Source organism: Phyllostomus discolor, chromosome 13, assembly GCF_004126475.2.
Source record: "Phyllostomus discolor isolate MPI-MPIP mPhyDis1 chromosome 13, mPhyDis1.pri.v3, whole genome shotgun sequence".
In the NCBI taxonomy this organism is placed as follows: domain Eukaryota; kingdom Metazoa; phylum Chordata; class Mammalia; order Chiroptera; family Phyllostomidae; genus Phyllostomus; species Phyllostomus discolor.
Genome location: NC_040915.2, coordinates 52,025,486 through 52,039,811, shown reverse-complemented (window position 1 = coordinate 52,039,811; position 14,326 = coordinate 52,025,486). Strand labels below are relative to the sequence as shown.

Below are 14,326 nucleotides of genomic sequence, written 5' to 3'. Positions count from 1 at the left end.
GCATCCAGGAACATTCAGGATTATCACTTTAAATGACTTGTTCATTTTGTAGAAAACTCCATCTCAGCAAGTAGTCCTTGCCATGATTCCCAAAACTACCAAAATAAATCTTGGGTTTTTAAAAAAATTTCAGTGGACCAAAGTTTACTTGACTCATTAAAATTTCAAATGAAATGTTTCATTTCTATTAACTGTCCTTAGCTTAACTGAAATATCATAATTTAAAAATGCAGTTCCATTGAAGAACTTCTCAGAAGACTTGAAGTGTAACACATAGCAAGAGTTATTTTTAACAGACTACTTCAAAACTGCAGAAGAGAACCCCCAAAGGGCCTCGATGGGCCACACGGCTCTGGCAGTCCTACTGACACGCAGGAAGTGGACAAAAGCCTACTGCACGTCCCACCTCGTCTGCAAAGGTGGCCCCACACCCACAGCCTCCTTCCCTCTCCTCACCTTGTTACACTCCCCTTCTGCTAAAAAACAAGAGTGAGTAAGGGATCTGACTGCAGATCTTCAAAGCTTGTGCTCTTTCCACATCTCTCCCAGCTTGCCATCATGTCCTCTTCATGCATGAAAGTATTTTTTAAAGTGATAGCGCCTTTGGGAGCAGGGATGCCACCTCAGTCCCTTTCGCTGACTTACCAAAAGGCTGGATATGGAGGAGGTGCTTAATAAACACTTGCTGCCTGGCTCTCCTAAAAGGAGCTTGCCTAAATCATGGACTGTTGCGGGGGAATAAGTTATACAACAGAAAGAGGGACTCGACCAACTGATAAAGAGAATAGCTTCACACCAGCAGCCACCAACACCTCCGGTTCTGCTATGTGAGCAAAGCTTACGTGAGACGCAGGGGCAGCAAAACCCTGGTCTGTCAAGCAGGGTGCCGACATGAAATATGTTGAAGTTAAAAAAATAAAGCAGGGTTTAGTGTTTCAGTTAGTCCAAATATACTAGTTTTGATCTGAAAACGGAAGCTCTGAAAAAATTTGAGTTTGCCCTAGTACAATATTTAACCAGCGGCCAGCTAATTTTCCGACTCTTTAACATGACAGCACACCCAGAGTAAATGTTACAGGGTAGATTGTGGATTTTGTTAAACAGTGCACGGAACAGAGTAATGTGGAGTTAGACAAAAGGGAGGCTGCTTCCTACAGACGTGCGTGCGTGCGTGCCCATGCACACTGCTGTGCTCGTGACACACCCAGAGGGAAGCGCTGCCTCATGCGGGGCAGAAGGGCAGTTAGCTAGGGACGGGAGGGGCTGGAGGGACAGGAGGGCCAGAAACACAAAGCGCCCAAAAGCACGGCCCCTCCTCCAGAGAGCAGACCATTCAGAGTGTACTTAACCCTTCGGGTGCTTTCGTCCCTGGACCAGGACAGTGTGGAGGGGAAGGAAGGCAGAGACGAAGAGGAGGTCACAAGCGCACTCCTCCCAATCTGCAAGGGGAAAAAGAAACACACTCGGGAAAATACAAACGACAAAATCCCTACCACCTACCCTGGCTTCAGCCCAGGTTGCTCGGTAAAAGAGTCCTGAGAAGCTACTCGCTGTGTGAGACTGGTGCTGAAATTTCTCTACAGGCGGCTGGCTGTCCTGCTAGACTAGCCAATGACAGATGACCAGCGATGTTTAATCCCTTAGTGAAACGTTTCCCGGAAATTGTTCCAAATTTCTAAAGCTATTTTTTCTATAAGGGCAAAGATAATACCTAGCATAATTTGTCAAATTTGCTGATAGTTTAAAAACAATAAATAACTGTAAACAAATATTTGGTTTTAATCAGGACAGATAATATGTAATGAGAAACTATGAATGATTAAAAGTTGGTATATATTAACAATCTATTTTTTAACAGACATAAAATTAATTTTGCAATATTATGACATTCTTATATTCTAAATGTTTCTAAAATAAAAAAGCACTCTATGAAAACTAAGGTTGCTTTTCCTAAATTTTGTTTTGGTAATACAAAAATAGGGTTCTTAACTTAGTTCAATGACATTCCCACTAAACCAAATGTATCAGATGAGTTGTTTTAGAATGTTCAGCCCAAACAACTTAAAAAGTTGAAGTAATGGACTCCCAATTACAATATAACAACACTGTAATTTTACCACACTAAAGCTGGACAAAATTAAACTATGGTTTAATTTATTAGTTCACATATATACTTTACTTTGGATTTACTCTGAGAATCTTTTGGAAACTCCTATAAAATCTGACTGAAAAATAACTGTAATATTAAAAAGATAAACATTACTATTACTCTCAAAAACATAACATCAGTTCAAAATGTAACATTTTGTCAAAACAGATTTTTTAAATAAATCACTCTGAAAGAAATACATTGTTTGAAAACCTCACAATACTTATCCCATTGTGAAATAAGGTATTAGTCTCCTGTTACAGAACACAATCTTCAATCTTTGGAATACAAAACTCGCACAATCCACGTACAGTTTTTACCCCTCATGCTTGTGAAATCACAAAGCCCTGCTTTCTGCAGGGAGGGGAGGAGGCGGAGGCAGAAGCTAAGCAGGCGCGCCGGCCACACACGCAGAAGCTGCAGAGGCCCAGAGGCTTCTATCCCTACCCCGCGTGTCCAGACCACAGAGGCCACCTGCTCCACTAGGAGCAGCAGAGAAGGACCTTGAATTCTAAGGGCTCCAGTTTATAACGTGGCACATACCTGTCTACCTCAAAGACGATGGCACTTATATTGGCAACCTTTACAATTTGTTTTTGTTTTTGTTTTTGGAAGTGAGGAAGCAAGTTTGTTATAAAAAAAAAGTCCAGCCCTGGCTGGCGTGGCTCAGTGGATTGAGTGCCAGCTCACAAATCAGAGTCACTGGTTCAATTCCCAGTCAGGGCACATGCCTGGGGTCAGGTGGGCCAGGTCCCCAGCAGGGGGCGTGCAAGAGGCAACCACACATTGGTGTTTCTCTCCCTCTCTCCCACCTTTCCTCTCTCTCTAAAAATAAATAAATAAAATCTTAAAAAAAAATTCCAATACTGGCTGGCTGGGGAAGATATTATTGATACTAGGAAGAAAATGGGGAAGAGAGCTGATCAAGAACCAGAGACCCCAGCCTTGTTGGAAAACTTTGGCTAATGGCCCTGTGTGCCTGCGGAACTCCCATAATCACCTGTAGAGACGTTAATACAGCAAACACAACGACAACTCTCATAGGCCAATTTGGCACAGCAAGACGTGGGCATGTGCAGGTTCAGAAGAGGCAATGCAGGAGTGAGGCTGGACAGAGAGTGAGTAGCGCAAGCGCCAGTGGTGTTACTTACGTGTGCAGGGAAAGGCTGGAGTCTCGTCCTGTTCTCCTCCGGGTGGCTCACTTCTCCCATTGGGAGATACGGTTTCTGACCTGATCCCGTCTCGTACATGGACATGGGCCTACTGCCCCGGGCAGACGGACGTCGCTTTAAGGACGAGTGGTTGGAAGTGTCTGTGTACTCAGAACCAGTTTGCACCTGATATATATTGGTTGTAGCCTGTTTCCTGAGGTTCGAGTTTTCACTCTGGAGTGTTTGAAGCTGAAAGAAATGTTTGGCAGTGGGACTGTGTTTTCCAATAGCAAGCAGAAAGAGCAAACACCAAATAAACACACAGAATTACCAGCTTTAAACAATAAGAACAGTAACAACTAGCTGAGTTGAAAGTAAAAGGCAACTATAAACGAGAACTCTATCTTTTGGAATGAATGAAATGCAATCAACTCACTTCATCACTGAGGCATATTAAACAGCTTAATTTCTGAATGTGGAAAAGTTGCAGTTTGGTCTTTGTAAACATGAGACGTCTAACCACTTCAAGTTTGGTCATGGCGGGCCTGGGAAATGTATGCAGGCAAGCTGAACTCTGCATTATCCTAAAGCTGTTTCTAGCAAGAGCTTGAGATCATTAAGGCATTGCTAAGGTAACTTGCTTTTCAGATGAGCCCTATGCAATTTGCAAATGCCAAAAATGCCGGCAGACACAACGGAAGCAGCACAAAATTTACTGGAGTTGCTGTGCAAAGCAAGAAAGACAGTGAAGTTCAGCTTATGAAAAATCAGATCAACTACTGCTTCCCAAAACGCCAACAAGAAAAATTATCATCACAAGTTTTTATTACATAATACTCTTGATATTCCAAACAATGTAGCACTTTTTAAAAAATAGAGGGAACTGGATGATGGTACGTTTGCTATATGAACGTATCACAAAGAAAACTGAAGACCTATTGAACTATGTTAACATCTTCATCCGAGTGCTCCACGCAGCAGGCTCGCTTCCCTCTGGTGATTGATCAGCTTCCAGTCACGGCCGGAGTGTGTGGCCTCTCTCTCCTTTGGCTCTGCCACCCAAAACTGCAACCACGGTGGTGTCAGCCTTAAACAAACACTCTAATCTGCCTGGCACCACCCGTTTTGGTTAGAGGCTGTCACTTGGAGACCCTGAGTGCTCTTTCCATTCCTCACATGCAGGTTGCTTCACGGTGTCTGATGAATTAGTTTAGGGATCAGCAAGGATTCGTGTTACTCTGTGGCATCTGGCATTTTAAATGCAATTAACTGAGTCCATTTTGCAGAGTGTCCTTCCCCTCTGGGGTTCCTTCATCTTCCGTGACATTTTATAAGCTGGGTGTGGTGTGAGTTCAGCTGTCTAGTCTTTGACAGAGATTGTAAAATCTGACCGAATTCCCCACCAAGGCCAAGGCTTAGGTCCGCACCAAACTTATATGCGCCAGAAGATCATTACTTTTTCAATAGCAAACCCATTCAGTGTTAGGAGTTACTTTCAATTTTTATTTATAAAGCACCGATCTGTGAAAAAGACACCAATAGTGGCTGCTCCTCTTCATTAATTAGCATCTTTTCCAAGCAACTGTTGAAATGTGAAAGATCAGATACAAATCACGCTACTTTGTCAACTATACATAAAAAAGACTTTACCTATCTTTGAAATAAAATCAATACATCTTTACTGAATAAACATATTCCGCATACTTTGTATTAAGAGTGCCACGCTTTTGTGAAAGCTTGACTTACAGCCTCTGTCAGAGAAACACCCTCACCCTCAGCTTTCCCGAAGAGTGGTCCACTAAGGAATGACGGATTGCTTCGGCACCACACAGGCTTTCGAGGTGTAACTTTTATCGGCAACTCCCCTTCCAAAGAAGGAGCAGCTGCCAAGTGACAGGCAGCCACTGAAAATTCCTACATTCCAGGACACAGACAGGCTTACGGTGCCAGTCAGACTGTACTGGGGAACCTGCACCCTCAAATGAAATGATCAAGGTCCAAAGATCGAGGAGCGTAACTGACACGGGCCTGTCAATCCAGGACTGGGGTGTCTGGTCACATATCTACGTAAAAACCTTCTCTTAAGAGTTGTTTAGACCAGGCCTCGAAATCTGAAACTTTATCTTAAATCTTTGTGTGTCTCTGAAACATCCAGTCTGAATTTTGCTTGAAAGTTTTTTGATGAGCACAAGTTCCTGGTCTCAATTTTTAAGAATTTTAGTATTCTGTATTTAGAGAGATGTCCTCGGATAAATCTGAACGATGCTTATCTTAATAAGAACCAGGCTACACTTTTTTTGTTTGGGAGGAGTGTAACAGGAAATGAAAAGTTACAGATAATTCAATATTTTCAGAAATCAATTTTCAGAAATCAAAAGCTTTTTCTAAGAACTGAGAAAATAATCATGAGCAATAGCAAATAATTTCACTCTGCATTTCTTAAAGACGCTCAAGACATTTGCTTTCAGAGGTAGGTTATCTCTGGCAATTTCTATAAGTACTAACAGAAGCATCAGAGAATTAAAAAAAAATGATGCTTAGCAGGTTAATTTACAGTGGCAAAGTCAGCATGTTTCAGAAAAAGGCACCTCAACAAAATTATTAGTTCAATTAATGGGTCAAACTATAATTCATTAAACAAAAGATAGTTGAGAAAAGACAAAGGAAGTGCAAACCCTGCATAGCATGGCTCTCGGTCTGTGTCATTCTCAGCGGCACACCAGCCCTAGGCGGGGCCAGCGCAACACAGACGGAGTGTTTGTTTAAAATCTGCCTGATCCGCAGGCACTCCTGTCCCCTCCTGATGTAGGCAGTAGAGTCATTTATCTCGATAGGTCTCAGAAACGATCTAGAACTCAGTGCTCCCAGACCAAGCCCAGGCAGGGGCACTGCAGGGCGCTTCCCTGCCAGGCCTCGGGTTAGTGCCGCGGGCTTCCCGCAGGGAGCATCGCTGTCAAGGGCCCAGCCGCAAGGAGGTGCGCCATGTCCTCTGTTCCTGACACTGACTCTGAAGCACTGCTCCTCAAATGACTTTGTTTTGTTTCTGTTTAAGGGAAGTGTACCAACTTTCATGTCGTAGAGAGCTGAATGATGGGATCAGTACCCACAAGTTTGGGGCAGAATTTAGAATTTTTAAACTTCCCTTTCTTAGAACCCTCATAAAAAATTACATATATAATTCCCACCTTAGGCAAATTACTTGCTACCATTAACCATATATCTCTTACTCTCTTAAAAGGCAATGAATGAGAAAATGCTGAGCAAATGGGGTTGTTTCTTACTAGTGTACAGCTCTCACTAGTGCAAATAAAATGCTTATATTCACTGAGAGCCTGCTCTGGGGAAGGCCCTGCTCCGGACTCTAAAGACACCCTAAACTAGTGGTTAAGTACCAGTGGGAAAGTGGGGGTGTGGAACAGGGCTGCCAGGGCGGGGGTGAACTACTCAGAATACGATGAACAGGGACAGCACCCCTTGCACGGCGTGGGGTGGGGTACGATGTGGAATGCTGATAAACACATGTACCTGTCCAGGGCTTTCATCTGCTCTGTCTTTCCAGTACAATGAGCAACAGGAAGACTCGCATCCATGGAGTGGCATCCAGGCTCCCAGCAAGCACAGACTAGTGCAAGGGTTACTATGACTGATACAGGTACTTAATAGGTTGTATGTTTCTTCTATTGGGAGGCTTACTCTGGATTTATTTCTTATCAAAACTACTTAATCTGAAATATCCGAATACACACTGCTTCCAAAAAGACAGCTTGGCCCAAAGATTTTTAGGTCTGTTATAATAACTGTTTTTCTTCCCTCTGACCACAAGCATGGTGCCTGGGATTCTTCCTTATTCTATGGGGTTAAAGCGTCAATCATCCTGGCATTTATTAACATGTTACCTTTTTCTGCATAATTCTCAGCTCGTCACTCAAGTTGTTATTCACCTTCATTAGCTGTTGTATCTTGGCCTCAGAAGCCACTAGAGCGTTTTTGACCTCCATAAATTCCTGCACAGTGACTGGTCCATCTGATAAATCTGAATCTAGGCTCTAAAAATAAATTGGGGAAAATGTTCACAATCTGAGAAGATAACATTCAAGACTAAAAGCTAAAGAATTTCAAATTCTGACCATGCCAGCTGGATTGCAAAATTAATCAAACCAAATCAAGGCTTCTGAGGATAATGCAAAAATAAAACATGACGGTGGAGTTACTATAATATTTGAAAAAAATTTGAAGTCAGTATTTTCTAACAGAATAGCCAGTGGGGTTATAAATCTACTCTGACAAAGACTTGCTAAGTGCACCTGTCTTATCTGCCTTTCCTTACTTATTCACTTTTCTTTTTTATTCCTTCTTTCATTAATTCATTCATTCCAACAAATTTTAATTGAGCATCAGGCAGTGTTCTAGGGGTTTGGCATATATATGAAAATAAAATAGACGATTCCCATTTCCATGACATGTATATCCAACAGTGAGGGAGACAAAAATAAGTAACTATGTAGTATGACAGGTGGTATGTGCGGTGGAAAGTAAATAAAATGGAGAAGGGGAAGGGGCAGGGGAGCCAAAGGAGAGCTGATGGTGGGTGCGTTTTAATTAGACAGTCTGGGGTGAGCCTTAGGGAGGTGAGATGTGAGCAACAGCCTACAGGAGGCGAGGACATTAGTCAAACGGCTGTCTGGAGGAAGGTGGTTCCAGCCACGGGCAGAGCTCAGCTAGGGAGCGCGTGTGCAGGGCAGAGAGGCGTGGGAGGCCGTCAGTCCACAGAGGACCCTGTCATCACTTTTGCTTCCACTGAGTGAACCTGGTACTGCTGGAAAAACTGGGCAGGGTTGTTTCAGACAAGTGACCGTTGCTGTCCTCTCCACATTTCCTGCATCTGCCAATGGCACCACCATTCTCACTGTCCTGTGAGCTGGAAATTCCCAACATATCTTTTCTAAGTCTGCCCCCTTTCTTCAAACATCCAACTAATTGCCAGGGCCTATCTTTTCTATCTTCCTGTTTATCCATTCTCAAATGTTTGCTGAGCCCCTCTGTGGGGCAGGTCTGGGCCAAGGTCCTGGGGATTCAGCAGAGGGTGGACCAGCCAGACCCCTGCGGCCCATTCTATGGGCTCACAATCTACCACAGTGATCTCTCTCCCATCTGGACCCTCCCAGCCCTGAAGTGGCCCGGCCAGCTCTTCAGGAACACCCTAATTGGGTTCCTTTCCTCTACTCTCTGACCCTCCACAACACTCCTCCCAAAATAGAGGATCCCAAATGGCTAGCCATTGTCTCCTGTCCTGCCTAAAAGCTTCCTGGGCTCCTCACTGCCCGCCAAGGCCCCTGCTCTTCAGTCTGGTGCAATGTTCCTCCGTGGTGTGACCCCCACCCTCTGCTGCAGCTTTCAGTCCCACTCCTCTCGGGCTGCCTCTACACATCACCATTTCCCCTCAGACACCCCTGTTCACTCTCTCCTCCTAGACCACCCTTCCCTGCCTCTCCACGTGCCTACACCCATGCATCCTCTAAGACGCGTTAAGAGCCATCCCATTTACAAAGACTCCCCTGATACTGCTTTTCAGCATCAAGTGTGTCTCCTTTCCCCACCCGCCCCCGTTTATGCTGCTTATGACACGTACCACTGTGTGCCTTTGAATGCAGCGATCTCTGCTCTTAGGCGGTGACGACCTCCCAAGAAAGAAACTAGATCAGACCTCATTCAGGAGCACGTTATTCAGAGAAGTCACTTGGTAAACATTTGTTGAAAAATGAAACACACCAGTCCCTCCTCACAAGTTTTATAAAGTCACAACTGCAGCAGGGCTATGTGATTCAGCAACTGACTCAGGGACCAAGGACCCCTCTTTTAAAACTATTTGCCTCGCTTGACCTTTGCCTGGCCCAGTCTCGCTAGTAACCCGAACCTAACTCCGCAGCGCTTTCACAGGGCCAGCCCTCAAGTGATTACCAGGCAGGCGGTTCCGCAGGAGAAAACATTTCTGCAAGAGACACGGTCTCCCTTTCTGTGTGCCACCTCACCTTCTGCCTGTGTGCCTTGCTTGCAGTGGCTTCCAGATCCGGGTCTTCATCGGATGCCACGCTGTCATAGTCCGGCTGGTCATTGTCTTGACTCTCAATACTGTGCTGGTTATTGATTGTTTTTAGTATGAGCTCCACATTGTCTATCAATAGAAGCAAATAACTTTACTTCAGGCTTGAAATAAACTTTTTCCCCAAAAAAACTACTGAGAGGATTTTTGGATTTAGTCATTTAAAAGGCTGAAAGAAAAGGACAGAAACAGCAGTATTATATTAACACCAATATAGAGATAACCGAGCAAGGTCCAAACCAGACATACAGCCTCGAGCCTACTATAAACTGCACTGAGAGATTTAAGCATCACTGAGTTTCTCGCCAAATGTGGGCAAATAATTAGGTGGTTTATGAAGGAGCTGCTCACATGAAGGAAGCAAGTTCCCAAGTTTCTAATCATTCAGTGAGATAGTGCATAGCTCTACGTCACGGAGATAAAGATGTACTAATGCATGCTGAACTGTGATTAATAAGACAATATCCAGACAAGACGAAAAGGGCCCTGACTGGTGTGGCTTAGTGGGGTGGGCGACCTCCTGCAAACCAAGAAAGTCACCGGCTCAGTTCCTGACCAGGTCCTGGTTGGGGGTGTGCAAGAGGCAACCTATTGATGTTTCTCTCACACATCAGTGTGCCTCTCCCTCCTTCTCCTTCCCTTCCCCTTTCTCTGTAAATAAAATCTTTAAAAAAATGATCAAAAGGAAACTGTTAAAGTGGAGTCCAGAAGCTAGGTGCTCAAAGAACAGGCATACTGATGTTCACTCAGCCAGATGCCAGTGAGAGAAAGAAAAAAAGAACGACCCAGCAGACACACACAAACACAGTCTACAGGGGAGCAGGGATGATTTTATAGGCTCTAATGCATTTTGAATTAAAAAGTTCACAAATTATCCAAGCCTCTCCAATTTCTCTCACACAACACAAGCTAACCTCTAACTTCCAATGTCATTTCTGGATATTTTGATGGACAATATCTGGGTGATAAATTATGGTTATGTAAAAGGAATTAATTTTTAAAATTTATATTTAAAGTATACATATCACCCGATTAAAGAATAAAGATTAAACACAGAAACTTTGAAACTAATGAGTCACTTACAGCCACTGACACAGCTGCTCTGTGCCCTAAGCACACACATACGGTCGTTATTTGCAGTAGTTACGATTTATAAAGTTGCTGTGAAGGCTGAACTATCAAATAGTGAACACCTGCCATGAGTGGAAACACAGGGTTAGGTTTCTGCAAGTCTCTGGCATAACCCTGTTTTATGTGTGTTGTGTTTAAAGATACCTTTATTTTATGAGATTTTATTTACTTATTTTGAGAGAGGAAGGGAGAAAGAAGGAGAGAAACATCAATATATGGTTGCCTCTCACACGCCACCTACTAGGGACCTGGCCTGCAACCCACACGTATGCCCTGACTGGGAATCTAACCGGTGACCCTTTGGTTTGCACGTGGGTATGCAATCCACGGAGCCACACCTGCCAGGCCAAGACATCTTTAATATATACGATTGATTCCCTAGCACTGAACTCCCAAACAGCAGCACCAGAACTCAGGCCTAAATGAAACTTATCTAACACACCCATTTTCTCTGTAAGGCCTGTCACAGTCTTCTTGTGCTTATGCATCCTAGACAGCACTTCAGCACTACACTTGGGGGCCGTTTTAAATAGTGAAATCACCAACAAAAAGAACAAAAATGTGAAAAAATATAACACTAAATGGGCCTTGAAAAGGACACTTGTTTACAATATGAAGGCTGAGACAAAAGGCAAAGTGTGGCCTTATTCGATCTGGGCTGGGAACGTGAGTTTTCGGTGACTCAAGTTTGACTCAAGTTTCTGGACACGCTGCACATGTCTGCAAATTACCAGGGAAGCGCTGTGGGCGCTGACTTAAGGTTACAAATGCATGTCAGTGAGCTGGCGGACTTGCAAACACAGAACCTGTGAATAAAGAGGGCTGATCATATGTTTGTATTTACATCTGGTGTAGCCACTTGTATACATGTATGTATATAAATTTCTTCCTTACAAAATTGGGATTATACTGAACCTTTGCTTTACAAATTATTATTCTGTCATTACATATTCTCTGAAAAAGAAAGTGTGTGCACTATTAAAATATGTGACTAAATGTTTCTCTATTATTGTTTCTGATGTTTTCAGTGTTATAGAAATACATATATATATAACATCTGATTATTTCCCCTCAGTTAACACTTAGAAGGGTGAAACCATCAAATCAAAACAGTACGTACATTTTGATACTCTAAACTTATGATGAAAGGACTCCTATCATTGCCCCTTCACCAAAGTGTAATAAGCTTTCTTAGAACTTGTTTACTCCTGGCTGAACCAGTAAAATCAAGAACAAATTGTCAGTTAATAAGTATTTACTGCCGCTGGGGAATGTGTTGTTGACTGAAAACTTAACTTTTATCATGTTATTTCTTCTGTTTAAATGTTTTACAATAAAACGTATTATTTTTATTTAAATTTTATGTATTGATTTTAAGAGGGAGAGGAAGAGAGAGAGAGGGTGGGGGGAGAGAGAAACAGACATTGATTTGTTGTTCCACTTATTTATGCATTTACTGGTTGATACTTATACATGTCCTGATCAAGAATCGAACCCATAACCTTGGCATATGGGGACAACGCTCTAACCAACTGAACTACTTGGCCAGAGAGGTGTTATTTTTGTAATTAGAAAAAGTGAGGATCCAGTTCTGGGGCCGAAGGAAGCGTGTTCCTAAGCATGGAGACAGGACCCTGAGCTGCTGAGCCAGACTGAAGAGGGCACCTCAGAAGTAGGCACTAGGTGCTCTCTTTACAATTTTAAACCACAGTAATTCTCACTGCAGACATCTAAAATTCACAGCAGCAAATTTGAAATATCTACAAATCAGCTGTGCAGCTAAGCAATAGCAGGTGAACTGTAGTTGCAATCCAGGGGGCTCATTTTTGCAGCTGAGGAGCCCTGGGAGCGCAGTGACGGGCGGGGACTGCTGCTGCTGCTGCTGCTGGAGGGACGGTCCTCTCCAACAAAACGCAGTGACACTCCTCTCAAACAGAAGTGCGAGCAGACTCTGCTGAAGCAGCCAAGCCAGGAAGCTAACAGTGCCCTTCTTTAGCACCGGGGGCATTTTCCTCCACATCCACTTTTCCACACTGAGCTGTCCCTACTACTTTGGGGTGAAAACTCCTGATCTTCATCACTTTTCATCAGAATTTGGTCATCCATGTTGGTATGGGATGGAATGTGGAGTTTTGCGGGGAATGGGGGGAGGGGAAAATTGTCATCCCTCCAAAACAACTATTATGAAAACACAGGAACAGCATGTAGAGGGACAACAGTGGCAGCTTTTAGGAAAATGGAGCAGAAAGAGCTGCGAACAGAGCTTATTTATTTCCAATAAACATGTTTTAAAAGATTAGGAAGAAAAGAGGGCTTATTAAGTACTTTAACAAGGTCTAAGTCCGACTTTAGGGTTAACTTCAGGATGCAATTTTATAGGAATAAAGATAGGTGACTCAAGGGGAAAGAAACCATGTATGTATTTGAAGAGCAGTTAATAATGCTGAAATACTGACAATTCACCAGGGCTTCCAGGGGTAAGCTGTTTGTCACAATGTAGTACCAATAAAACTTAAAGGCTTTCACTAAGCTATCCTATTGATGACTGCTCTAATTACTTTATAACTTTAAATCTAACATGAGAAATTTAGAAGGTCAAAGAAGCAAACATTTAGAGGCTTGAAACAGTTACCTTTTGAACTAGAGAGAGGACTGCCTTGCTGTCTCCTCTTGGCATCACTGAGAATGTCAATAACCAGTGTGGCAAACTCATGGGCGTTAAACCGAGCTAATTTCTGTCTGCCCTGGGGGTGAGAAAATAATTGGAAATACTCCCAAATGCAAAACTAGATAACAAATATTCACATACAAGCGGTGGGACTGCTGTTAGACTTAAGCAAAGACCTTCCAGCTCAATCAAGGTATCACCAATCACGGCATCAACTGACCGGAACATGAGCATTTCCTTGCAATTGGTTTAAAACCATTTACATAAGAGAACTATATAACATTTAAGTTCTCACAATGCACATGTATTTTGGGGAACAAAAACAAAGTGGTTATACTTAAAGCTTTTTTCCTAATATCAAGTCAGTTTGGAAATAGACCTAGTAATGAAAAACTTAATTCGGAGGGAAAGTTTTTAAATTTCAAGTTAAACAAATAATAATCTAGAATAATGCTGGGCCTCCATCATTACCTAGAGCCATTAATCAATAAAAATGCCATCCTAATTTAATCGGCTTGTCTCCTCTTGACGGGTGCTGAGGCTGTTTTTAATGCTTTATTATTACATACAGTGCTTCAATGAAAATTGCTGTTCATGAATCTTTATATTTTTATTTTATAACATATTCCCAAATAAGGAATCCCCCTGTGAAGGGATGGGTACTTCATTTTGAGGTTAACAAACTGCTTTTCTAAAGTCTGCAGCAGGTCAACGGGTTAACAAATTGCTTCTCTGAGGTCTGCAACAACCTGAACTCTCGTCGGCAGCATGAGAAGGTCCATCCTGCCAGCTCCTTCCAGTCAGGAGTGCTCCTTATCACACACTTTACTAGTCTGACTGACGAAACTCTCATCAATGCCTTCAGGCTGCTTTCCTCAATTATTGAGGTCAAACATTTCTTCATATTTGAAGGCCATTTATATTTCCTCTACGAATTGTTTTATGTTCTTGCCCAGACATCTATTCATATCTACTATTTTTCTTATCAGTTTGTGAATTTTGTGTGCCTATAAAGGCTATCAACATTTGACACAACCAAAAAATTCAAAACACCTGTCCTGGAAAAAGAAAATACCAAGACATCAGCTATTCTCAAAATATCACAACTGGTTACTTTTCACACTTAG

The 14,326-nt window shown here is 42.7% G+C and overlaps 1 protein-coding gene across 17 annotated transcripts in view; it reads right to left on the bottom strand.

Moving 5' to 3' along the window:
* The window catches only part of GIT2 (GIT ArfGAP 2), a 45,704-nt gene that overhangs the window by 13,265 nt on the left and 18,113 nt on the right, over window positions 1-14,326 (bottom strand). For 5 of the 17 annotated variants that reach the window (XR_004900495.1, XM_036014320.1, XM_036014322.1 and 2 more), the window contains 5 exons: window positions 13,164-13,275; window positions 9,330-9,472; window positions 7,197-7,346; window positions 3,301-3,549; window positions 1,350-1,439 (listed from right to left, as the gene is read on the bottom strand). Coding sequence is in view for 16 of the 17 variants with exons in the window: in XM_036014320.1 (XP_035870213.1) it covers window positions 1,350-1,439; window positions 3,301-3,549; window positions 7,197-7,346; window positions 9,330-9,472; window positions 13,164-13,275 (744 nt within the window). In the remaining variant the exon portion in view is untranslated. Of the gene's footprint in view, window positions 1-1,349; window positions 1,440-3,300; window positions 3,550-4,019; window positions 4,883-7,196; window positions 7,347-9,329; window positions 9,473-13,163; window positions 13,276-14,326 lie in introns of those variants that run through there. The other 12 variants (XM_028527590.2, XM_028527591.2, XM_028527592.2 and 9 more) reach the window with 8 other exon arrangements.